Source organism: Gallinula chloropus (genome assembly GCF_964237585.1).
Source record: "Gallinula chloropus genome assembly, chromosome: 2".
NCBI lineage: Eukaryota > Metazoa > Chordata > Aves > Gruiformes > Rallidae > Gallinula > Gallinula chloropus.
This window is the reverse complement of record NC_140086.1, coordinates 156,381,653-156,408,334: the sequence shown is the minus strand read 5'-3', so window position 1 is coordinate 156,408,334 and position 26,682 is coordinate 156,381,653. Positions and strand designations below refer to the sequence as shown.

The 26,682-nt window shown below is 43.6% G+C and overlaps 1 protein-coding gene across 1 annotated transcript in view; it reads right to left on the bottom strand.

Moving 5' to 3' along the window:
• Nucleotides 1–26,682, bottom strand: part of KMT2C (lysine methyltransferase 2C) — a 195,976-nt gene that overhangs the window by 1,563 nt on the left and 167,731 nt on the right. The window contains exons 37-55 of the mRNA XM_084279900.1: nucleotides 24,501–26,323; nucleotides 22,572–22,683; nucleotides 21,174–21,252; nucleotides 20,991–21,054; nucleotides 18,726–18,958; nucleotides 14,017–15,714; nucleotides 12,345–12,557; nucleotides 10,350–10,491; nucleotides 9,439–9,586; nucleotides 8,455–8,633; nucleotides 8,187–8,341; nucleotides 7,757–8,009; nucleotides 7,062–7,201; nucleotides 6,086–6,190; nucleotides 2,984–4,103; nucleotides 2,256–2,392; nucleotides 1,883–2,025; nucleotides 1,449–1,617; nucleotides 403–519 (exon numbers count right to left, since the gene is read on the bottom strand). Of these exons, the coding sequence (XP_084136026.1) occupies nucleotides 403–519; nucleotides 1,449–1,617; nucleotides 1,883–2,025; nucleotides 2,256–2,392; nucleotides 2,984–4,103; nucleotides 6,086–6,190; nucleotides 7,062–7,201; nucleotides 7,757–8,009; nucleotides 8,187–8,341; nucleotides 8,455–8,633; nucleotides 9,439–9,586; nucleotides 10,350–10,491; nucleotides 12,345–12,557; nucleotides 14,017–15,714; nucleotides 18,726–18,958; nucleotides 20,991–21,054; nucleotides 21,174–21,252; nucleotides 22,572–22,683; nucleotides 24,501–26,323 (7,030 nt within the window). The remainder of the gene's footprint in view (nucleotides 1–402; nucleotides 520–1,448; nucleotides 1,618–1,882; nucleotides 2,026–2,255; nucleotides 2,393–2,983; nucleotides 4,104–6,085; nucleotides 6,191–7,061; nucleotides 7,202–7,756; nucleotides 8,010–8,186; nucleotides 8,342–8,454; nucleotides 8,634–9,438; nucleotides 9,587–10,349; nucleotides 10,492–12,344; nucleotides 12,558–14,016; nucleotides 15,715–18,725; nucleotides 18,959–20,990; nucleotides 21,055–21,173; nucleotides 21,253–22,571; nucleotides 22,684–24,500; nucleotides 26,324–26,682) is intronic.

Here is a 26,682-nt window from a genome sequence, read left to right as displayed (position 1 = left end):
CCCCATCAAGCCTGACCTTGAATATCCCCAGGGATGGGGCCTCCACTACCTCTCTGGGCAACCTGTTTCAGAGATCCACCAACCTCATAGTGAAGAACTTTCTCCTAATATCCAACCTAAATATCCCCTTTTCTAGTTTAAAACCATCACCCCTCGTCCTATTGCTCTGTGCCCTCATGAACAGTTCTTCCCCAGCTTTCTTACAAGCACCATTCAGGTACTGGCAGGCTGCTAGAAGGTCCCCCTGGAGCCTTCTCTTCTCCAGGCTGAACAAGCCCAACTCTCTCAGCCTATCTCAATCGGGGGACCTGAACTCATCAAACAGAACAGCAGCTTTTGTTTTGCTGTATGAAGGTCTGGAATGGGAAGGGGAACGAAATGGGGAAGGAAAAACACCCATACCTGAGATTCATAAAGCTTCTCCTTCCTGTTTGCAACCTCATTCCGGATGATGGTTCCGATATACTCAATGACCATAGTGTGCTTTTCAATGTCTCTAGCAGCGTACAAGCCCAGGCCCTACAAAAAACACGTTGTGATTTAGAATTTCCCAATAAAGGTACATTACATTCACGCTGCATTTCTCCCTGTGCCCCAAAACTTGCAGAAAAGCACATCAGGGGTAAACTGCCCAGGGAAGAAACGGTCCAGGCACAGAACCAGCTCCACAGTACAGTTTTAAGAGGCAAGAAAACGTACTTGGCTTCCGTCTTGGTGTGAAAGCTTCTCTTAGACCTCTGATACCTGATGGGGTAAGGATTATGAATTGGCTGAACAACAAAGCAGGCCTTACTAGAATGGAGGAACCCAAGAGGAACATGTCAGCGCAGTTAAGTCCAACCTAAAATAAACAAGAGCTGTGCTCACACACAGCAAGGTCAATTCAGAGCTTTTGTGAGAATTACATAAAGCAACTGGTGATGGTGAAGTGCCAACGAGTATCGGACTCTTGGTGCTAGTCTCACATCACTCTACTCAGCTTTATCTGAGTGTGTCATACTTCCAGTGTGCAACTCCATAGTCCCTATCTGGGATTTTATGACATTTTACTGACACTAAACCACCCCGCCCCAAGCTGAAAAGAAACTTTTTCTCTAGGTGTCTGCACAAAATGAATTTTTAAAGAGATTTACAATAACTAGAATCAGAATGGTCTGGGTTGGAAGGGACCCCAAGGATCACAGAGTTCCAACCCCCTGCCACAGACAGGCCCACACAATCTCCAGGCCTGGATAACTAGAAAGAAATCTTACTGTAGATAAACCTAAGGGGGTGGATTTGCCACATAAACCCCACCAATTTTGGGATGAGACTTGAAGGAATTTTGCAAACGCTTTCATTTCTGTTTGAAACTGTGGAGGTTATATAAATATTTATCCCTAAAAATAAAGAATCTCTTAAGTACACACAGTTTTTTTTGATAGAGGTTTCCTAAAATGAGGACTGACCTGAATCCGAGAACGTGCCAGGTACACGTTGGACTTCCATTCGGTTTTCATTTTGCGGTACTGAGAGGACTTGGAATGGACGAACTGCTTACTGTAAGGCGCATTCAGCTCTCCCGTAACTGTGCTCTGAAATGACTTCGATGTGCTGGTGCTATTCAAGGTGTGAGGCCTGTAGGGGTTGGGCATGTAACAGGAAAGAACACAAGGAAAACTGAAGGTTTCTCCGAAAACAGCCCCGACAACCCATCCAAAATTCTTTTAGACATACAGACACTGAAAGCCAGCTAGCATAGACGACAAAGCGATCCCTTTGATCTGGGCATGCACATACACAGCCAAGGACGACAGGGTTTGTAAGCAGCAGACGAAAGCACAAATAACCCTAAGCAGCCTATAAACCCTGGGCTGTACTATGTGAAATTAAAACAAAATACCTTAACACAAACCTCTTGACATGGGTACTCATTTTAGGCTCGGCACGGGCACAGCCCGTGGGGTTGATGGCAAGAGGGAGTTCCATTAAGGGGTTTCGGCCATAGCGGAAAGTGTAGTTCTCGCAGGCCTCAACCCCTGGCAGCTGAAAAAAAACAGAAAGAAAGAAAACCAAAATAATTCCAGGTAACTATACATCAGCTGTGTGTAACAACACATTTACTTTCACAGAAATACAGAACTGTAGGGGTTGGAAGGGACCTCAAGAGATCACGGTGTCCAACCCCCATTCCACAATGCTTCCTGGTCCCCTTCTCATGTGTATATCCAATCACATGGGGTGATCCAGAAAGAACCAGGACGGCCACGACTCACCGATTCGGCAATCCTGGCCACTGCAGAGACTGTCAAACCAAAGAGGTCTTCACCCTTCAAATAGCCGGGAAACAGCTGGAGCATCTCAGATTCTTTTCGAACAGAAGCAACGGGCTCCAAGATTTTATCCCACACACCTACACAGCCACACAGGAAAGAGTTAGTGGTCAAAACCCTAAGTCCATCCTACCGGTTTTAAAACAAATGCCCAAGGAGATCAGGACCCAGCATCCAAGGCCGACAAAGCATCGTGCTGTTGGTCACATTCACAAACAGGCCAGCCTTTAAAAAGCAAAGCAGAGAACCATTTGGTGGGCTGCTATTTCCTCCCAACCAAATCCCAAACAGCACGAGGTTGCTACTGCACCCATGATTCCTGGGAGCAAAGCTTTTAGTGCTCGCAGCACAGAAGCTTTTGGTCCTCTGACACCAATAACTTAGGACAGATTCTCCTAAGGAAACCTGCACAGAGCAGAGTTTTCTGTAAATCAGATATTCTACTTCTGCTGACTGACCAGAGCCAGCTCAGTGTTGTCAGCAGGCACTTCCCTTGGCAGCAGTTTGACCAGACAGAGTGAGGCTGAGCTCCGAGCTCACCAACGTCAGCAGAGCCACTCTGAAGGTAACTGAGTAATGTTACCGGAACATCCATCACACCCCAAGTGTCAACAACAACAAACCCAACATCCAACCCATGAAAAGTCAGGATCTGAGCTCACAGCGTTTACCTTTGGGTGTTGTGTCAGTAAGGACCATATCTTCGTGGCCTTGCTCCACAACCTTGATGACAAACAACGGAAGCCCGTCCTTCTCCTCAATCGAACAGAGATAGCGACAGCGTCTATTTGCATATCTCATGCTCCAGTACAACCGGCTGGCCTCGTAACCCACGGGGAAGAGGGCTTTGGAGGAGTGGAAGGCCTGCATCTGCTGTGGGAGCAGCTGACCGACGGCATGGAAAATCAGGCTTCCCACACGGAAAGTGTGGTCGCGTTCTCCTCGCTGAACGATGCTGGCGATCTGCCGCACTTCGTCACGCTGAACGTAAACCCTCCTGAAGACTGCAAAGTAACTAAGTTCTTGCTCATGAGTTCCCTTTGGTTTGTGCATGGGGCAAAGCATGGTCTTGTCTTTAAAAAACATGCATTGTGCTTTAATGGCACAGGTAAAGTGATAAATATTGGTGCACCTTAACCTGTGACAACCGCTGGTGGCACCCATTTTGTGACAAAACATGCATTTCATTTGCAAGCCTCTTCGCAGTGCTAGTTCCACGTTTATTAAGGCACCAGCTTGTGTCTCGTAGACTTCCGTAGACCAAAGAGCACAGTTCAAATGGACCCAAAGGTCTAAATCCAGGTTAAGAAGCCTTGCTGGTCCATCAGTTAATCCATCCCCTTCCTCGTGACAGAAGCAGCACTTCCTATAGTCTTTAGGCACAGGATCTGGCTTAAGGGTAGTGCCCAGTTTTTTAAGGAATTCGTCTATTTCTTCTTCACAAGGAGGTTTGAAGGATCCTTTAGGAATCACAATCTGAATGCTCCACTTTTTCCATTTCATTCCTTTCCATTTCTTACTTGGAGGCCGACAGTCATCCAGACTGCTGTGTATTGCTTTTAACCTAGGCTTTAGTTTCACCGTTACCTTAAGCTCGTCGGGTTTTGCCTCTACCTTGGCTGCTTCAAATGCAGGGGGGAACATGATGGGCGGGGACGATGGCGGAGAAACCTTTTCCTGCAGCTGAGGCAGGCAGTGGACGTCCAAAGTGGAGATGTTGTTGCTGTACTGATGGAATGCTTTAGGCGGCCTCTCTTTCATCGGCGACTGCGGCAAAGATGGAACCGATTCCTGACAAATCAAGGGAGAACTCGTAAGGAAAAACAAAATCCCAAACCACTAACCATAAAATGTATCTGGAGAACACTGTCAGGTCAGACCCAAAGACACTACTCAGAACATCCCGATGCAGCAACAGAGAAAGGTGGAAATTCCCCCGAGCCCTGTTACCATAGCTGGTGCTGGGGTCCTGAGCAAGAAAGTTCTCCCACTCGACCTAGAACATGGCACCCTTTAACAGGGCAGAGGAAAGACAAATAAATCCTTGTCCAGGTTCTCAAGGAAGAACTGCTCCATTACCCTACACAAGCTACCTGACAGATTTAGTTCTTAGGTATTTTTAGAAAGTTCTGTTACAACACAAAGCCACCTTGAAATACGGGTCACAGAACTGACGTGAAGATTAAGAATCTTGGTATTTGGTGGAAGGGGTGATTGGGAATTAATGCCAAATATTTTTCCTGGAAACAAGTGAGGAAGAAATTCCTGCCAGGCTCCAGAGTAGTCACACACCTTGAGGATTTAACTGTTCTGTCACAGGAAATGAGAATTGAACCTGCAGAGATTTGTTTAACAAAACAATAAAGGAGAGAAAACGAGAACTGAGAAGGAAATTTCGATTAAGAAGTGCTTAATGTGGTTTGTATGATTAATCTTGAGAGAGTCAATGAAAGGATCAGGAAAAACCAAACACACCATTTAATTAACTTAATTATGTACGTGCCGATGCGCTCGTGCAGAAATGCTGCCCTGTTTAAACACTAGTGAAAATGAGCCACACTTATGATGTGGCTGTACACATGTTTATCTTCTCCAGGTTCGGTTTTTGTTTAGTTCTTCTGAATAAAAATCAGGAGGATGAACTAGAAGGCAGGCTGAGTATTCTACAGCAAACACAGGACCGTGAGAAAAACCAGCACCAAGTGATGCTTACAGCTCATGGCCCATTCTGTCCACTGGTTTAGGGAAAATAAAGGTACATTTCAACTAGAAAAAGTAGAAACCAAGTTTAAGAAGTACCCAGAGAAACTATCTATAAGAAAATAAACTACTCAGGATTATATCATTTTGCATGAAGACTATTCCGTTTTAATGACTGAATGGAGAACTCCAGTTATCTTCCTGGAGAAACAAGGTCCTGAGGTCTTGTATACCCCTCGCAGTGCCTGCAGGGAGAGACCCACAACTTCCTACCCAGGACCACCCAAGAAGAACCCCTGGCCTAACTCCATTTCAAATTCAGTGAGTTTCTTAAAACTTCTTTCTCCAGTAATTACCACCTCTTTCAAAATCACAGAACATTAGGAGTTGGAAGGGATCTTGAAAGATCATCTAGTCCTGCCCTGCCAGAGCAGGATCACACAGACTAAATCACACAGGAACGTGTCCAGGTGGGTTTGAATGCCTCCAGAGAAGGAGACTCCACAGCCTCTCTGAAACCTCAAAAACCTTGGAAACTCCACAGCCTCTGCTAATCACTGCCAGTTAGGGGACTCTTTAACACTGTTTTGGTAATTAATACTTTAAAATGGTAACTCTGCCCAAATAAAGTAATAGAATGAGACGGTTTTTCCAGTCACACTGAACAAATAAAGTCTTTCTGCAAATTTGCTGTTCAGCTGATTTGTTTTCTTTTACCCTATAAGCCAAATCCCAGTGCAGAAACTAGCCCTGAATGATGTATCTGTAGCTTCACATGATGATCAGAGAAGTGACACGACCACTTGTTTGAGACTGCCTCCTCACAGCCCATAAGGGCAGCAAGAGGTGGCTGCTGCTTTGCCATACATCTCTCTAGGACCAGAAGTTCTGCAAATACGAATTCTCCTTCATGCTGCTGGTTCAGAATCTCAATGTCCAAATCCAGAACAATTCACTTAGAGACCTTTCAAGCAAAGTGTGAACTTCCTCCACTCCCCCCACCCGTTTCTGATCTTCAGACAACAGCCACAGTAATTTCTGCCTGCTGGGGTTCACCAGCACACGATACTTACTTTGTTCTCTGAGTTTTTTGCTTGCACAGCTGCCGAATAAAGAACAAAGCAGTTGTTGCTACAGAATACAATGTCCTTCATTTTATCAGAGCCTTCTTGGGAATCCTGGGAATCAAACAGGGAAGATTATCAGAAGTGCATTTTAATACTACTCCTTATAACAAGTGTAAGGGAACATCTTCCAATCTGGCTAGAAACTTTTTATTTGTAGAACGTTTGTGAGATAATGAGCGATATTGGGATATAAATACTTGATTATTTGACGGATCTAATGCTACCACCATCCTACGACCTCGTTCTTCAGCAGTTCTTGCTGTTAACAGAAGTTTAACAGTCAAAATAAAGCATCCTATACCCTGCGCCCATCTGCTCCGCAGGCACACTTGCAAAGTGAAAGCCATTTTCCTTTATCTTTAGCTGGCAAACGAACCTCTCGTCTCAGCCTAATCACAGGCAGATCATGCTGGTTTCTCAACTGATCCCTCTGCAAAACATGACTGAGAACCCATTGCTTTTGTACCGCTGTTGCATAATTATCTCAATCTCATTCAAAAGAAGAGCCATGGTACTTTTTAGATGAGTGACAGTCCCCAGTGCAAATATCCGGGTGTGTGGCCATAAGGAGCAGCCTGGGATACAGTTTACACAAGAACCAGTGTAAACAGTAACACCCAGAGACTGAAATCAAAACTAGCATAGGTACTCTTGCTCTTCTAGTACTTTCCAATGTGAGGACATGGCTTACAGAGAGGTTCCCCTGTAAATAAGGTCCCTGAAGTGGTGATGGATGGAAGCTAGCAGCAGAATTTAGGAAGTTGCCCTATTTTACACTTCGACCTTTCTCATTTGTACTACAAATGTGCCTGGATGTCCCAGCAGGAATCACAGCACACAGAAAGGAAACTCAAAGAAACTCAGTTGCCTTTGTTTGCTCATTGACCATTACGTGCAAGAAATGCCACTTCCACTGCAGTACCTGTTTGAGGAAAGGCAGGTCTTTGAAGGACTTCCGCACACCACTACCAAGAACCACAACCTTGCAGTGAGAGCACCATCGAGGTCTCAGTGCCGAGCCTTCCGCAAGGTTCTGACCGTGATCCTTATAGCCAGCTATACCTAGGAAAGAGGTATGCCTGTTAGAAGCTCTATTGGATTAACCCAAATTTTAATCTTCAGTGGTCTAGAGGAGTAGGAACCTCCTTAATAGGGCACGGAAGACAAGTTTTAAACTTCCTGATGGGGAAATTGTTGAATCTAGACCAAAACCAGCTGTGTGAACCAAGCAAAAATACATTCTTGTGTAAGAAATGAGTAATGAAACCAGCACAGGATACATGCTTATCCATTCTGTCACGTCTTCCAGAACAGGAACAATCTTTCTGAATGATGGATTTAAAATCAGACTAGGCAAAAATAAAACCCTAACAGTGTTGGGAACTACTGGGAGCAATACCTTACTGACAGTGATGTAGGTAACAGAAATCAGACAGGGATCAGACCTATTATGGTTGACAACAGGAGCCGGTTCACACGTACTGATCATGTAAGAAGAGAAAAGTATTATTTGGAACAAGAATCAATGATTTAGTTCTAGCACATGAAATTATGAGGCTGAAATGCCTCAGTTAAAATGCTGGCACTGAAAACTTAGATGAATTAAAACCTACTCACCATTGCTGTTCCCAGGAAACGGCATTGTAGGTTGTTTCAGTCCGTAAGACCCTACAATCCTGGCAGGCCCCATGGATCCTGCCTGAGGACCCTGAAGTAGTAAGGGCTGCCTGTACTCCATAGATGGGTTCACTCTGTGACTGTTGGCAGCTGCCATGGAGGGTGGGATGTCTGGAGCGTTACTGACTTCATAACTGTTGGGAATTCTGACGTGGAGGAGGTTCGAGAATGCTGCTACAACGCTACTTATGTTCTAAAAACAATCATAAAAACATACCTTTGTTCTCATCAGGCAGACAGTAAGAGAGCAGTAATACATGACAACAGCTGCTTTACTGTGCTACACTAGAACCTCTTCAGATTCACTACACACAGAAGATACTAACTGTTGTTGTATTTTACATATGTTACACAAACTTATTTCTTTTACCTCAGCGGCTGTGGGATGCAAAGTAATTGCTACAGATATAAGGCCAGATTTAGGACCATTCTGGGATGGTCCAAGTTGCGAGGAAAAGAAGCCGGAACCAGGTAACGCTCCTGAACCGGGTTCTGATTTTATGTAATTCCTTTTGGCTTCTGAACCTGAAAATTAAATGAATACACCAGGTTAATCTTACACACAAGTGGATGCCAAATAAAAGAAGAAAAAAAGCAAAGCCTAGTAGTTGAGATTGCTTGCTGTGCTGCAGGCTCACCTTTTCCAGTACTGCTTGGTAGGATGGGAATGATGGGAGATGGGACAGGTTCCGGGTTCTCCTCCTTTACAACTGACAAGTCTGGATACCTGCTTATTTCCATTCCCACCACGCTTTCAGGAGAGGAAGAAGGAACAAAGCTGTCAGGCGTGTCCCTGTCCTCACAGTGATCTTGAACTCTGGAACAAAACCCCACAAAAGCTGTTTACTAAAAACCTTTGGTAATCCGAAGTTACAAATGACAAAGGGGAGCTATCACAACCTCACAACCTTGCTCCTTGTTACTAGTCATGGAATGCAGTTATGTGGTGGCCCACTGATTCTAGGTATCTCCTATTGCACTGCACATGGTGGCTTCTTGGGAAAGCAACAATGAAAACCAAGGGCACTAAACTAAGCCTGCGCTCCAACACAGAGCTGTCTGTTCCACACAGCTCCACCCACCTTGGTACAAAATTAGTAATTTAATATTTAAACTTTCTGGCTTAAATGTATCCACTGATGTAACCTGTCTCATGCTTCAAAGACACCCAACTTTGGTTAGGGAAGTGAAAGGGAGGCAAAAGGGAAGACTTTTGTAGGGTGACTCATGTTCAAACAAGTTCTCCTGCCACAGTAAGAGAAACTCCATAGAGCTGGGGAGTCTGACACTTGCACAGCACTGCTGTGTGGTACAACAGTCCCATGTTGCTCCAGGGAAAAAAGGTATCTAGTTATAGAGATTTCTTCCATTTTTTAAGAGAGCAAGGTAATGAATTCTTAATGATTTTACAAAATCAACAGTCTAGCAGTGGCAAGGGTGACCTATTTCACTATGTTGTGTCTGGAATGCAAACAGTTAACCAGGACAAATGATCCCATGATGTTTGTTCCCTGCACTGTGTGGCAGTGCATAGTGGATTTTGTTTCTTCAGTTTCATCTCCTGCTGAAAGATCACAGAATCTGCTCCAAATACCTATCTGAAGATGCTGAGGAAAACCTACCTTAACTCCTCCTGATTGTTGTGAGGTGGTGTTGGAAGCGAAGCAGGAACATCCACAGTTTTAGGGCCCTGAGCCATCGCTCTTGCTAATAAATCATCTTGTGGTCTGAAAGGCAACTGGAACTGCTTTGGTCCCAGAGCTTTGGTAACTAAAACCAGAAATGCAGAGCACAATGAGACACCTGCACAGCTCTTCTATTGACAGATGTTCTGCATATAGGGTATTGGTGGCTCCCTGATAAAACCAAGGGATTACAGTAGATGGTAACACTGCCCTCATCCACTTGCAGTTCAACAAATTTTGACTGTTCACAATTAAATCTCCCTATTTACAAAACCCTGCAGATTCTGAGCAAAAAGGGCTCAGGCAGCTTTTGAACATGCCTTTTGCCAGCACGAGAGGACTTTTTTTTAGCAAAAAAAATCCGCAAGTTTGTAACAGTAGACAAAAAGGGGATGGATAAAGGATTTTAATCACTGAACGGTCCTTATGAAAAAGCAGTATAAAGTTTTCTTTATTTGAAAGAAATTGTAACTGACCAAATTACAAGCATCAGAAAACACACACTGGCTACATACAGAGGCTGCTGAGGAGACGTTTCAGGGAGGCTGCTTTTGAGCTCATGTATCTGACTTGTTAGTCATTTGTGCTGGACGAAAAAAATGATTTGAAGGTTTTCTTTTTCCTTTCTGAAGGATGGTTCCAGCTCTCAACATGCTTTCCAAAAGGAAAGTCTGACATTATACTGGTATAAAATAAAGCTGGGCAATAATGATTACAACCTTAGAGAATCTCAGCATACTGGCTTTGTAAAAGAAGACTACAGAACCCAAAAGCATCCCAATTATCTAGTTCATGTTTTCCTACAAACTTGACTCATTTATTAGGGAAACAATACAAATCAGTCTTACCATCGTGACCTCCTAACATACCAGCCTTGCCAGCAAGTTCTTCAGTGGTTGCGAAGCCGTTTACCAACTTCTGGCATGTCACAGGAGGTGGTGTGGGAGGAAGAGAGGCTGGAGGTGTTGGAGGATTGCTCAGGTTGTTCTGCTACAGGAGATTAAAGAGTCATCAGTCAGGTGCAAAACACAGCTCTTGTTCTGGTACTAGGTAAGGTAAGCTGCTGGCATGTTTTTATCCCCAGAGGTTGCACTGCTGAGCAGCGACAGTCAATTCTCAAGGATGTGACAAAACACATACAAGTATCTACTAGAAAAATCACAAAGCTTTGCTTTCCTTACACCAATGATAGGAGCAGAGAAATGATTGGCATGAGGAGTGTATATTTCTGAGAGAAGGTGTAGCTGAATTAAGTTACAGAAAAGCACAGACAGCATTTTTAGGAATGGTTTGGGACCCACAACAAGTTCCTACAATTTAAGCAAAGGTCTGAACTTAAGCTTGAGGGAGCTTTTCCACAGTGATGCTCCACCACCACAACCAAGTCAGCCTACCCGGTTTCACTGCAGGGATGTTACCTCACACTTAGCACAGGATGAGCTTTCGCTGAAGCTGTTCCCATGGAGAAGGGGATACTCTGAAGTTCACACTCTAGTCTAACCCCCCACTAGCTTATCTGACCGCTCATGTTTTGCACAGAAATGAAATGAGGACTTTAGTACCTCATCCTCTTGCAGTCATGCCTACAAAGCTAATACTTACTGTTCACTTTGATCACAGGAACTATTTCTGCTAGGTCAGCCTCGCAGCTTACATGCCATGTAAGGCTGGAGTAAACACCCCTGGTTTTTAGTAAATTACTGAAGTTTTTATATTAGAGTAGCCAAGTACCAAATTTGATGCTGCCTGTTTACTATCTTGCTGCTCTCCCAACTAGTGCCACTCTAAACTCAGAGATTTAAATCCTGAGTGTTATTAGCTCATCAGAATTCTCAGGTGCTTAGTTAGGGCTTAGTGAACAAATGCAGAAAGCCTATTTCCATTTAATTCACCCCAAGAAGTGCTTTAATGCTGCCACTGACTTCGCAAAGTACTGAGAATTCAAACCTTTGCTGCTCCGTAAAACTCTAATTACAATTTTCACTCTTTAGCATCCTTTTGTAAAAGGAATACCTGTAGCTTTTAATTAGTTTACAACTGTTTCTAGAACTGATTTCCACTTTCAGAGAGCAGTGGCTGCTTCACCACTGCGCAGTATCTGGTCTAGCAAGAGAAAATGACTGTGTTCTGGTTGCACAGAAAAGGCATGAGCTCTAACCAACCAGCAGTAGTGGAATGAACTTCTCTTTCCACAGAGAGCACACAATGGGAATCCAGATTAAAACCGTACCTTGTAAATGAGCTGGGAGTAGTAATCTGAAGCCCCATCAAGAGTAGCGCTACCAAAGCTTCCTACAAGTCGATTTCCACCATTTAGCTGGCCACTGCCATAAGGAAGAAAGTGTGCAAAGCTCACTCCAATTATTGGTTCCATCAAAGGCAGAAGAGAAAGTTGCTAGATTAAGAAAAAGAAAGAAGAAATTAATCTAACTGTAAGACAGAAGCATTGCAGATCTCCAACAGCAGTAAAGCTGTTTCCAATTAAAAAAACAATCAGATTTTATCCACTGTCAGAAAAGTCAGTCAAGCACAGGCCTCCCTGTTTGTTATGGAAGGTGAGTCCCTGTCCCTTGGAGCCGCAGCTCCGGATCCCTAGCAGTTCACAGAGGCTGCCCAAGCTGGCAGGAGCTCCATGGCTCTGAGCCCACCAGATGCCTGCCACATTGGCAGATCTACCAAACTGAAATAAACCCAGAACTTAACATTTCCTAGTTTTTTGGGAAGTTTTAATTTTCTCTACCCTGTACTCGAAATTCCACTTCACAATCAACTTCATTTCCATCACAAGAAGTCCACTCTCTCAAGTGACCTCTTGATGCGTTATCCAGCATCCCCACACCCACCTGTTTCAACTGGATGAACGTATCAGTGTTAGGGTAAATAGCTTGCTTTTCTTCTTCCTCTTTTTTTCTTTTCTTGGACCGAGGAGCTGCCTTCTCTCCTGTCCTCTGAGTTCTCTTATTTCTCTGTTTCTTGGTTTCAGGTCCTCCATCTGTTCTTTGAAGCTGGCTGTTGCTACAACCAAATGCACCTTGCATCTGGTTTCCTGTAGTTGGCTGGTATGAAAAGAAGAAAGGGAAGCAGAATTTTTGACATTTTAATATACAGTTCATTCAAATTTACAGCACCACAGTCTGAAAGAACAGGCACAGTACAATAAATCTCATCGATAACAAACTGTATGTTATGGTTTGTTTACTTCGCTGTCTCAGTGGGAACTGTTACTGCCGTACTGTCCCTGCACATGGAATTATGACTTAACACCACTGACATCTGAAAACATCATTCAAAACTCACAGAACAGAAACATTTTCTTTTGAATGCCCTCTAAAGCAAAGCTCCGTGTGCTGGCAACCTCAGAGATGTTCAGAAGGGTGTAGGTAAAGCAGACTTGGTTACAAAGAAGGGGTGTAAGTTAATGCGATACAAATGTAGAATCATGCAATCATAAAATGGTCTGGGTTAGAAGGGACCCCAAGGATCACACAATTCCAACCCCAGCAGGGCCACCAACCTGCAGCCCTGGATCTACACAAGGCTGCCCAGGGCCCCATCCAACCTGGCCTTGAACACCTCCAGGGATGGGCTATCCACCACCTCTCTGGGCAGCCCGTTCCAGCACCTCACCACTCTGTAAAAAACTTCCCCCTAATATCCAATCTAAACCTTCTCTCCTTTAGCTTCAATCCATTCCCCCTTGTCCTGCCATTCTCTACCCTTTTAACAAGCCAATTCCCTCCTCTGCTTCCTTCAGGGACTGGAAGGCTGCAATGAGGTCCCCCCGCAGCCCTCTGTTCTCCAGGCTGCACAAGCCCAGTTCCCTCAGCCTCTCTTTGGAGGGGAGGTGCTCCAGCCCTCTAATCATCTTTGTGGCCTCCTCTGAACCCTCTCCAATAGTTCCACATCTTTCTTGTACTGGGGGCCCCAGATCTGGAAACAGTACTGCAGCTGGGGCCTCACAAGTGCAGAGTAGAGTGGGACAATCACCTCCCTGTCCCTGCTAGCTACTCCTCTTCTGATGGAGCCCAGGATACCATTGGCCTGTCAGAAACAAAACCAATGCTGTGACACACCTCTGGATTTGTACCATTTGCTTAAACACTCTCACTATGACTTTGCAAAGCCATGCTGCACATAAAAACATCACTGTATGAAAGAAATCAGAACGGGACTTGGTAACGTAATGGATAGCGACAAGCCCAAAGAAAGGCCAGTGTCTTTTGAATTATTTTTATTTCAAATAGTTCTACGCAACCCCTACCCCAAGTACTCTCAGTAATAATCACAGAATCACTGATCTACAAAGTCATTTTAAAAACGTGTTCCTTTTCTTCCAGAGATGATTTATTCATGGAGAAAAGGTGGGCAGGAAGGCAAAAATTCCTTAAAGCTGTTTATGGTACCTTCGTGCAAGTAGGTTACCTCCCCATCCTCTCACAAATGCCCACAGTGAAGACACAAGCTAACCTCTGGATGCTGAAAACCACCATATAACAAACCCAGTAACACACTCACCATTCCTTCAGCTGGGTTCTGCTTCTCTGTTAACTTCTTATCCCCAGAAGCCTCCTCTTCTGATCGGCCGCTGTTCTCCGATTTCTGATTCAGAAGAGATGAAGACTTCTTATTTTTAAGCAGGTGTTTCAGCAATTCATTCCCTGACTCCCCCTTTGCTGCTGGGGCGCTAGCTGGTTGTGCTGGACTTGGAGCTGAAGACACAGGCTGTGAGGTGACCTTATCTTCTTCCACCTTAATACCACTTGGAGTTTCTGGTTTAGGCTCAGCCTGACCCAAGCACTGCTCAGTTTCTGCCTTTTCTAGTTTAATTTCTTGAATGCTGGTAGGGCCATCTGGTTTAGCCTTTTCAGTCTCTGTGTTGGCGCTCGGCTGCTTGGGTGGCAGACTGCTGCTGGGAAGCTTACATTCCAGCTCCGGAGAGGTCCGGCTCTCTCCCGCGTTTGATGTGGATGGGCCCGTTAACTCCACCGACTCTTGTTCATCTTGATGTCGTGAAAGTTCATTGGGGGTGTTAACTGTGGGGGTGGAGGTAGACTCAGAAATGGTTGGAGTTGATGGGGCTGTTATATCTGAGTGTGGAGTTGATGGTGCTTTAATAGACTCGGCATCATCGTCCTTCTTCTTTTTTCGTACCCTTTTCTTTTTCCCTTTCTCTTCTGGGATGATGTCGGAATACAGCTGGATGAGAGACTGGCTTGATCCAGGGAAGTTCGTTGCCTGGGGCACACTAGTAGTGTCTGAACCACATGGGGCACCACTACTGAGCACTGCAGAAGAAGGCACAGCAGAAGAAAACGGAGGCCTGACTTGGTTCTGCGTAAAGGCAGCGCCAGGGAGATTCCCATGAGTTTGTTTTACGCTGTGGAAATTAGGGGCTCCGCCTGGAACAGCAGATGCATCGGGTCCAAAAGTTGTAGGTCCCACTGGCCTTCGCTCACTGCTTTGCATAAAATTAGTGGCAGGAGGCGAGGTCACAGAACCCTGCTGCAGAATTTGCCCCATCTGTTGCTGCTGATGCTGGGGAGACTGCTGAAGAGGTCGTGGAGTTTGTATGAAGTCACAAGGTAGATCAGAGTTAAAGAAGGGTATCTGAGATAAGGATGTTCTGTTAGACAGTTCAGAGCCCATCATACCGTGCTGCTCCAGCTCCATTCTCTGCTGTAAAGCCCTCTGTCGATCTACCTCCTGCATAAGCTGAATGCGCTGCCGTTCCTGCTGCTCTCGCAAACGCTCCTTTCTTTCCCGTTCTTGGAAACTTTCACTGAACGGGTTATTGTCCTCAAACTCCACCCTTGGAGGTGGCCCTGACTGTGCAGCTGCACTTGGACCAGGCACAGGAGCTGGCGTACCAGGAGCAATTGGCAACGGCGTCATAGGAGGCTGCATCCTCGCCGGATTCATGGAAATATGACTTGCAGGGGCATTTGCAGATTGCCATCCAGACAAATTGGGCATCCTGGTTGGGTTGGCCTGCCCAGGGATTACCACCGCATGCTGCTGGTGCTGGAGCTGCTGTGCCACCATGGGGAAGTTTTGTTGATTCATTGCTGGTGACGTTCCTGCTGGAACCATTGGAGGTTGAGGCTGGACACCAGGCATTATAGCATGGGGTGCCATTCCACACTGCTGCTGCTGCTGCTGCTTGATTCGATATTCCTCAATTAGTTCTGCATGTTCTTTCTGCTGCTTTCGAATCTAAAAATTAAAAGAAGGCATTATTCATCTCTGACATGTACTGACTATGTGTGTGGCATAAAAACACGTCAAAAACAGTATTTCTGCCGAGTTTTATTTCTCTCCCTTTTTAAGGCCAAACAGATGTTATTTCATTAGAAATACTATCCATCCCAACATTTCAGAAAAAACAACAGTGCCTCCAAGTTCTAATTATGTACCAGGATGACACAGTGCTACAGGCTATGCAAAACAGAAGCATCCTTGTCCCACAGATCTTATCATCCACTAGTGGCATAACAATAGTTAGGAACAGCCAGGGAACAGGAAACCGTGAGGGTGGGGGGGATGATCTTTACACATCCCCAAAACAATTTAGAAGTTGCATTCAAAAAGGAAAAGTTTGCAGGAAAACAGCAAGCCAGATTCCCCTCCTTTCACTGGCAGATCTTCAAACATCACAATCCTGTAAAAATGGCAACCGGTGCTTGAAAAGTTTAAATTTTAAGATGAAAATAACCTCGAGCTGGACACTAGAAGTTAAACCTGGTAATTTGTTTTTAAGGCAAGCAGGAGAAGCCAATGGAAGGATATGACAGTACCCACTGGGTAAGAAAGGGCATTTCAGAAACACAACAGATGCTTAACTCCACTGCTCTCTCAAACAATAAAAGAACTCATAATGCACTGTTTAATAATGCATACACTGTGGAAAATCATGCTCTCACTTCTGTTCATTAGGTTATGACTTGCACAACTTCCATTTGCTGCTTGTACTGACAGAAAAAGGCCATAACATAATTAAAATGTTTGACAGCACTCGCCTTTATCCAGGGCAAGGAACAAGCCAAAAAACTCAGTCCAACAGAGATACTACAGGACAAACTCCAGAACACAGGACAGATGCATCCAAAAGGCTATTTGTACCACAATCTCAGGTCCAAGACGATTTCTGAGCTCTGGCTTGGCATTGACACCGCCACATAAACCATGCCATAAAGCCAGCAACTGCATTGATCTACATGGCACAGTCCAGAGATTTCTTGGTGGGTGTACAGCACTGAGCCCACGCTGGCTCCACAGGCCTCTACCATGAGGTATCCAAACCATATGCCCTCCCAGGGTATGCAGCAGTCCACCAGCCACCTGACTGTATCTGGAGTTAGTGGAGATCTCAAAGGACTAGCACCAACACCACCCAGCTGGACCTACACTGACCTTTGCAGAACAACCTGGTGGCTTTACAAGGCGGAGTATCTTAGCACAGTTAACCTGCAGAGACAACATGGTAGTGTCTGTGCAGCTCCGTGCCTGAGCTCATAACCCTGTCAGACACAAGCTAATAGTGCACAGTCACTGCCAGTTTCTCTGTGCTTGTGACCAGGACCAGCATCTCACAGGGATCTGACTGCTCTGTTCTCCATATATATATGTAAATGTATTTCGCCCTTTTCAAAACCCAACAGAAGCTTGATTACAGAAACATTACCTGATCTGATTTGAGAAATTGCTTCCAACAGAAGGTCCTTAAAATATATACTTTAATAAAACCTTGTTTAAGCTCCCACTCGATATGTAACAAAGCGGTGTTCAGATGTGGATGACTGCTCTAAATCGGTGGTTCAAGGGGAGTGGAGATATTTACCAGTAGTATATGAAACTTGAGCTTAGGAACGCAAAATCTAAGAACCTTAATTATGGGGGATTAAATGAATCTGCAGCAATGTCATGATTAGCAGCTGTTACTTCAACGTAACTCCACTGTAACTAGACTGATGTGTGTATGATGAAGATTGGTTGAATTATTTTTTTCACATTAATTTTTTTTGTGATTCATTGTGGAAAGGAAAACATAAAAAGGAGTAAATGTTATAGACATAATTTATCTGCTCCATCCCTCTCCCACTTAGTGAAGACAAGCCCACTGGTATTCTACCCAGTGCATACTTTGTCTTAAAGCAATACAGGAGCAAAAACATTGAGGGTCAAATATCCCTTAGGACTTCAAAGCCTGCTGCCCATCTTTCCCTTCGTAATAATAAAAGGTAATTCTAAAAGCATTTTCATGTTCAGCAGGTGCATTTTTCCCCCTGACTAGGAAAAGATTTCCCACCCATCCAGTAAGGAGACATTGTCACATTGTCATGCCAGATACTTTACAAATGATGTCTTGAAGAACACAGCACTCAGTACTGTTTGCCATACCACAGATTTATCAAAGCTATCACAGTTTAACTTCAATCTTATTCCCTATAGTCAGTTACAAGATAAAGCAAGTGAAATTCCAACTGAACATAAAAAAAGGAAAACTCAAACCAGTAAAAGTGGTTACACATTGGAACAGGAGCCCAGAGGCTGAAAAATCTCTACCCTCAGAGACTTCCAGAACTGGACTGACAAGGCCCTGAGCAACCTGACCTAACCATGAAGCTACTTCTGCTTTGATCAGGAGAGTAGATGATCTCCAGATACCCCCGACCCTTTATTATTCCATGATACGGTAACAGAAAACACACTGATGACCAACGTCTAGGAACTGGACAGATCATAAACCTACACTAATGATGTAACAAAAAGATTTTCAAACACTAACATTCAACTGACACACAGCCAAGAGGTTCTGATTACATAAAGACACCTAAAAAAGCCAGTTATGCGGTTTGTTCAAGCTTGAAACACAGAGCTCCACATGCTAAGACTTTCCTCCTCCGCAGTCTGAATCTGTAATTTATGCTTTCATGGTGCCAAGGAACTCTGCTGCAAATCATTTTGCTAAGCCATTTCCCCTCTTCCTGAAGTTCAGCTTTCTGTCAGAACTTCTGCTGTAGCACATTCTCCTACAGCTCCAGCATCACCGGCAGTTCAGGGTAATGCTGCTACATGCAAAATATCACAGGGAGTGCCTCCCTTTAAATAATTAGTTCCACTGGATTGAAGCATTTCAGTTCATCTCTTAGGAGATCTAAAGAAGTGAGTCATACCAGTATGACAGCTCAGTATTACAGTGATCAGCTCTGATTCCTGATGATTACCTGGTCTAGCTGTTTTTGGACCATGCTTTGCTGCTCAGTAACATGTTTAAGCTGTTCAGCATCTTCCTCTGGGAACTCCCGACCAGCTTTCTTGGCCGTACGCTGTTTTGCTGAGAGTGCTTTCTTTGATTTTCTGTGTGCTCCAATTTGCTCCTCAAGGTACTTCTGTTGCATTTGAAGCAGTTGTTGTGTTTCTTGCAGCCATTCTTCATACTGTTTTCTTTGTGAATCATCTAGAGAGAAGGGATATAAAGTATGATGTGATCTCATCCTGGAGGTGAGCTTTCAATTCTACTTTTTAGAGGTGAGGTTTATCAGGTTCCCCTCTTGTTTCATGAAACGGTTGGTCAAGTTAGGCCAAATTTGACAGAGAAGTTGAGATCTCAAAGTGATACTGAACTTTTTGAGTGATCTGAGTAAAGCAAATAGAGACCCAAATTACTGCCCTGACTGAGAGAAAGCAGTCTTAATTCAGTCCTGTACTTTCAAGAGACACCAGCCCACTGTCCAGCCACTGAACGTGCACTTAGTAGCCACTGAGCAACTAGTTTTTAAAGCAGCTACAGAACCTGACTGTCCCCTGCCTTGCCACAGAAGATGTGGAAGTCCTCTGAGCTACTCATTAGAGGGGAGGACAGGAAACAAGGCATCATTAATTCTGGTGTTTGCAGAGGAGTTTTGTACATATAAATATTTTTATTACTACTACTTATGAGAAAACAAAGTATAAACATTCATCACATATTCATGAATTGAAAGAAAGATACTGTTGTAAGAATAACTCCCTCAGTCCTCTGCACAGGGCTTTCACCACCGGTGCCTCTTCCTGCAACGATGACATTATTCTTTTCATAAATGAGAAATGCTCACCTGCTATATGAGCAGCCCACTGCTCTCAGATGTTTATCTTGAGGCAAAACAATCATGTCTGGTAATACTTGAGCTGCACTAAGCCCAGAAGGTGAGAAAGGAGGTTTGGTGATGGTACCTTGTGTCATGATTGCATCATTGCAATGAGCCAGGTAACCAGGAATACAGTATGGATCTTCCTTGTAAATGAAGTTTGTTTATGAAGATACCTACACTACAGTATGATTTCAATACAACCATGTCCTCCTACCACCCTCCACTGAAACAGTCACTGTGGCAGAGACAGCCATTGACTCCAGCAGCTCCACTACAGCAATGCACAGAGCTAGCTACAGTCTTGAGTCCCCCATTCTTTCAACGATAAATTCTGCAAAACTGATCACATAACCTGAAGGGACAATTGTGTGGAAACGGTGGAGAGTAAGTGCAGATGGCAGCAACATGGCAGTGCAAATGAAAGGACTGAAATATTAACAAGCTTCAGGTAGAATAACTACTACTGAGTGAAAAACAGATTTTCTCAAATGCTCACAGCCACCTCTACTCTCAACTTTGGCAATGTGGCTGCTCATGAAATTTCACCAGTAATTAATATAGAAAATATGAATAAAGCATCTCATTGAGCTCATTACACATTGAGTGCTGCTACTCCAGTTCTGGAAAAGGTGAAAAGATGTTTACTTCTGTTTCTTATTCATAAATGTCAAGTAAAGGTTTTGCAGTTACAGAAACACCTTTTTTATTTCCTTTTTTAAAAAAGTGATCATCCTCACCCAACATAGGCTCAGTTTTCATTTCTGCTAATAAAACCTGCTCATCACAGAGACTGGGATTTACAATTGATCTAGGGAAAGCAGAAATGAGAGACACAAAATGCTCACGCTATATATTTGTGCTTTCCACGCTTGTGGTTCTCTGCCAGTCTTGCTTAACTAACGCTTGGAAAGCTTTTCCTGGTATTTTTAAAAAAGACAATGAGGCACAAACCCTTTTGCTTCTGTAACAGAAGATAAGCCATCAAGATAGACTGTTGTTCTTGCTGCGTTCAGAATATTACACCAGCACTGAACACCAGGTTTTTGAGATAGCAGTCTGTCAGTTAATAGATCACTATTCTCACATGAATTAAAATCACACTGATTTTCTGTTTGTTCTGTTTCCCTTTATCCTTATGGTGTTTCTTTGGGGATAGCTTTATAGAAAAACTGTTAATAGCATTTACTATGCACCCCTTTATTAACTGGCATCTTAATGATGATATTTTAAAATTTTAAAACAATGAGTTTGAGAGACAGGACCCATTTACAGGTATTTTATAAAAAAGCCCCAACCCAAACCAAACAGAACGGCAGAATGAAACATCAACACAGGAAAAATTATTAAATCTGTACTTACTGACAAAACCAGGACCAAAATTGGGAGGATTAGGTCTAGACATCTGAGGTGTCAAACTCCCGTCCTAGAAATTTCAGTAAAACAGACAGACAAGGATATGAAGTCATTATTCAATTAAAACCCCCAAACCTAGTTATCATTCTTAAGCACTTCTGTTAAAGCTCCCTATCAAGTTGTAATTACCTGGGTAATTGCCTGCTGCATATGATTTTGGCCTTCACTGGTCTGAGCTCCCGGCACCGGCTGACCCATAAAGGGAAACCTATTGACATAGAAACAGAAAGCGAAATTCTACCTTTTACAATTGGTTGGCATTTTGGAGGAGAGACAACCTTTTCTATTGCACTGAGCTTAACCAAAGACTCTAAACATTTCACAGACATGTTCTCAAACTCCTGTACCAAACTTCTTCAATATCTGGAGAGTATTTTTTCTCATTTCATATGACAACCCTTTGCCGTTGACCAAACCTATTGTGTTTTACACCTTCCAGAGAGATGAACCACACCTGCTAGAATAGCGAAGGCAGGGACACACTAATGTGTCTGTATCTGTATTTTAGTTTCAGGATCCACCAAAAAAAAAAGGCACCTTTAATGTACACATTTATCATGGTGACCAAAGCAGTCACTGCACTGCAGGGCAGATGACCAGAAAATTTTAAGCAAACCTTTGTACCACTCTAAGACAATGTATCTCCACAAAGCAAAACTAAATGCAGTTCTGATCTTAGACTGACATTTGAGAAGCACAGAAACTTTTCTGTATCATGGTGATGCAGCACATATTTAAACCATAGAATTCTTTTTGTAGCATTAATAGGAAGTAAAGCAGTGAACATAAGTTATGTTCAATTAGTATCTGAGCAGGTAGAAAGTTCTGCTCTTGCAGGTCACACAGATCATACTGCAGTAATGTGCAATACTGGAATGGGATGGGGTCCAGAATCTTCTTTCCATGGTCAAACTGCCCTTATGAACACGGTGGGTAAACTATGTATTATCCCAGAACACTGAAGATGTGTTAGGAGCAAGAAAACAAACTGGTTTAAGGCCCACACAAAAAGAAAAGTTGCCCATCGTATGTGGCCCACAGACTCCCCACTTCAGATCAAGACAGTCAGGGTGAGGGCTGCACAGTTCATTGCTCCGTTTATCCTCAGATTGGATTTAAAGAGGGGATGAAACCTCCATAACCGTTGCTACATCTTACACTTAGCATTAAATGGTATGTTGCTACATGAAGTTTAACTGTTATGTGGCCATCAACAGTTTTCAAGCACAACGTGTGGGAGCCATGTCATTGCACAACTAGTAAGTGGAAAACCAAGAAAAGCTTCAACACTGAAGCCACGTTCACCATGCTGACCAACAACATCATAAATGGAACACAAGTCTGATGAGTTTTAACACTTTATAGTTTATATTGCTGCACTGGTTTTATTCTTCAGAGATAATCCTGTATTAGCATGGGCTATGAAACACATGACAAAGATCTTTCTCATCTCCAGTGCAGAATTTCTCTCTATAACTTCCTTTTACAATTTGTAGCCCTGAAGAATGGTATCAAGCTGTTGCCTACCTGTTCATAACCATTGGTGGCATCCCCATGTTACTCTGTGCCATGACTTTATTGATCCCCTTAAGAGCTACCATTTTGGCCTTCATTATGGGATCAGTAATTGCATCAAAGTCTGTAAAAGAAAAACAGAAAAAGTGAATTACACAGCTGAACATTACAAGTTATTAACTGGAACTGACTTGTTTAGATCTACTTCATGCATAAATAATTAGTAAAACAACATAGTGGCATCATTGTTTCAAATTACTTGTCCTCTCCACTTTGACATGGAGGGTTAATGCAGAGTTTCATATATCCTCATGGGAAAGCAGCAACTGTTCTTGTTTTCAGCCATGACAGACACCAAAACCAGGTCAGTCTGAGCAGGGCTCTAGACAAAACCCAGCCTACAACCCAACAGATTAATAAATTCTATTTATAGGTTTAAGAACCAGGAAGAGGAGTTGTGCCTGTGAGTTCAGGTGGCACAACTGACACATCACCAGTAACATTCAAAGAAAACCTGTTTGGTCCCTCTGTAATTACCAGTAGCACTAGAGGCAGACAGGCACACACCCTATGCAGCATCTGAAAAAACTGTAAGTGTGGTGAACAGCCTTTCTGCTGTCTCTCCTGTTCACAGGGAGCAGGATAAATGGGAGTACAGAATGGATGAGGTTGGAAGGGACCTCTAGAGGTCATCATCACCTGGGGTGGCTGAAGCCCATTCCAGCCACACTACAAATACAGAACCATCACTTAGGTGGTAAGTTAAACTTGTCTTATGAACCACCTGGCTCAATGATCAGTGCAGTTACAACTAACCTGTCTCTAAAAACTACACATTTCATTAGTAACGATTCTACAATAGTGATGGCCTTGACCTGAATGCTCTAAGTGCTACCATACATTAAACACAAAATGGTAGTTTATCTGAAATGCTTTCAGTATGTGCAGAATTATTTGTGATGTTTCTGGGCTTTGCCTGGATGGAGAGTTACTGACATAGGTTTCCATGATCCCTTTTTCCCTGAAACACACTAACACTGAAAAAAATGTGATGCTCAACCATAAAGAGAAAACTGACAGATCAAGGATTAACAAGTCAGTTACTGCACTTGATAATTTGATTTCTTAGAATCACAGAATGTTAGGGGTTGGAAGGGACCTCGGAAGATTATCTAGTCCAACCCCCCCAGCCAGAACACGATCACCTATGCTAGGTCATACAGGAACCCATCCAGATGGGTTTTGACTGTCTCCAGAGAAGGAAACTCCACAGCCCCTCTGGGCAGCCTGTCCCAGCACTCCGTCACCCTCATAGTGAAAAAGTTTTTCCTTATGTTTACATGGAACCTCCTGTGCTCCAGCTTGCACCCGCTGCCCCCGCTGCCCCTTATCCTATCATTGGACATAGCCAAGAAGAGCCTGGCTCCATCCTCCTGATTCTCACCCTTCATATATTTATAGACATTAATGAGGTCACCCCTCAGTCTCCTCTCCTCCAGGTTAAAGAGGCCCAGTTCCCTCAGCCTTTCATCATACGGAAGATGTTCCACTCCTTTCATCATCTAAGTGGCCCTGCACTGGACTCTTTCAAGTAGTTCCCTGTCCTCCTTTCACTACAAAGGCTGCAATTATTCCGCATCACGTATGAGAAACTGATGTATAAAGACACTATGTGACAGAGGGGATGTCAGAAAAACGAGCAGTAAAGCAGCTCCCCTGATCCTGGTAATATCAACAGCACCCTTCACAGAGTTCAAAATCTCACCTACACACTCAATTTCCAGACTCCCATTGTATCTACTAGGCAGGCTGGGTTTCAGTGTGTCGCCTTTGAGCTTCACACATCTACCTGTTTCTTTCAGTGCTACAAGTTATTTAACTGTTTGTTGTTGTGTTTTTAAATAACTGACCAGAACACAGACAAATAGATCACCCACATACCAATATTGGGGAAAAATGGGTCTGAGCGCTGGCGAATCATGGCTTGCATCTGCCGCTGCTGCTGCTGCTCCTGTCGCTCCTGATCCAAAAGGTCCTGCAGAAGAAGTGGCTGTTCCTCTAGCAGAAGTGGTCTCTCTCGATTTTGTTGCTGAGCTAATGGTTGAGGGAGCATTATCTGTTGGGTACCAGATATGCCACTAGGACCAGGACGGTTTGTTACAGCCACAGTTTGATTAGATGCCTGTCCTGTCCCAAAGTTATGATTAGACGACTGACCCTGAATAAATCCTGGATTCGGTGACCCTTGTGGAAAATTATGGTTCATTCGTGGAACCATGGTCAAATTTGAGTTTAAAGTGTTTTCCAAGATCTGTCCACCAGGTGTCATTAGTGTTTGTGGAATACCTGATGCATGGTTCATTTGAGGTGTTGGCAAAGATTGAGATGGAGATCCTAGAGTCCTTGCTTCAGCATTATCTGAGCTTTCATTAGCCAGCAAGCTTGAGAGGACTGGTGTGGACCCAGAAATACTGCAGGAACTTACTGCTCCTTGAACAGGCAGTGGAGCAGAGCCCTGAGCATCTGGACTAGGCACAGTTGTTTCTTGACTAGGAACAGCAGTAGTTTTATCAGGGAACTCTGGATTAGCAGGCTGTGTAGGAGCCTTTTCTCCATCCTTTAACTCCGTTTCCGCAGCCTGTTGAGTACTTGTGGATTCAGCATTTGCATCACTTTTTTCATTTTCATTCTTCTTTTCCTCCTGAGTGTTTGGGGAAAGCACTTCTGGTTTAACTTCATTATCTGTAGTAGATTTCTTCTGTGGAGACTGGGTCTCAGCAGGTGTACCAGTTTTATCACCTTGTTCTTTCTGTTTTGGTTCTTCTGTCTTGCCCTGGATATCCAGTTTGTCATCAATGGGGACACTGAGATCTAGTTCTTCATTAAACATTCCTTTCTTATCCCCCACATCAAGGTCTGGGTCTGTGTATGCAATTATATCAAATTCCCCAGATCTTAGAAGATCATCAAGATGAGGATCATTGGTCTCCAAATTATCTAAAGTGTCCAGTTCATCTCCTTTCCCATCCTCTGTGTCTAGATTCAAATTTTCCAGATCCTCATCATCCAAATCCTTGACTTCAACCCCATCAAGATCTTTCACATCTAAATCTTTTACAGCAGGATCATCAGGATCAAGCTTTTCTTCTAGACCATCACTTGGCTGGTTGGGAATCTGTAAATTTGCAGACTCATCACTTGGTGCTGATGTAGATAAAGATGGTCCGGGGAATGCATCGGCAACTGGTGGATGAGTTAGAGAGCTTATTACAAGTGCAGATGTGTTGTCAGGATTGATCTGATCCTGCTGGGATTGTGACATATGCTCCAAACTTGTAGACATCTGCAACTGGTTAGGTATGCCTTGAGAACTATGTCTCAGTGGTTCTGCCGGTCTCGGGCCAGGGAACTCCTGCCTGGGTATAAACCCCGCGTGTCGTTGATGCTGTGCTGCTGCATCCATAACATTTGCAGCAGAAGGATTGAAAGGCAGCCTGGGCCTCCCATCAGGAGCTCTGTGACGTAACTCGATAAATGCCTGACCCAAGATATTATGCTGCTGAACGGGAATTCCCTGAGGAGGAAAATGTTGAGAGATCCCAGATGTATTACTCATTTGTGGATTGTTCACCGGCCGCGGCATATCAATAGACAGAGATCTTCTCAGCTGTGGTGGAACTCCAGGGCGCTGCATTGGCTGCTGAGGACCAAGGAAACGTTCTTGACCTGTTGGTGGACCATGTCCACCTCCTGGAAACCCATATCTAAAATAAAGTATGAAACACTAAATAATCTCTTTCCTCAGGATTGCCTCGTCTGGCATATTTGACTAAACAACTACTCAAAGTGCTTTACATAATGCATTCGTTAAGATATTTAAATAAGTATTTTGACTAATTGTGCTTACATTTAAATGAGCTTTATGACTACAATAAAATAATTGCTTTAATTATGTGTAATAAACAACCTGGTTTCAATTCCATTAATAATAATAATAATGGATAGAAAACTCTGGCAATAAGAACTATCTCAGTAAATAAACAGCATGGTTAATGCAACTAAGTGTAAAAAATAATATCATGTGGATTGAAAAATACTGAAACAAAGAGAAAAATACTGAAAT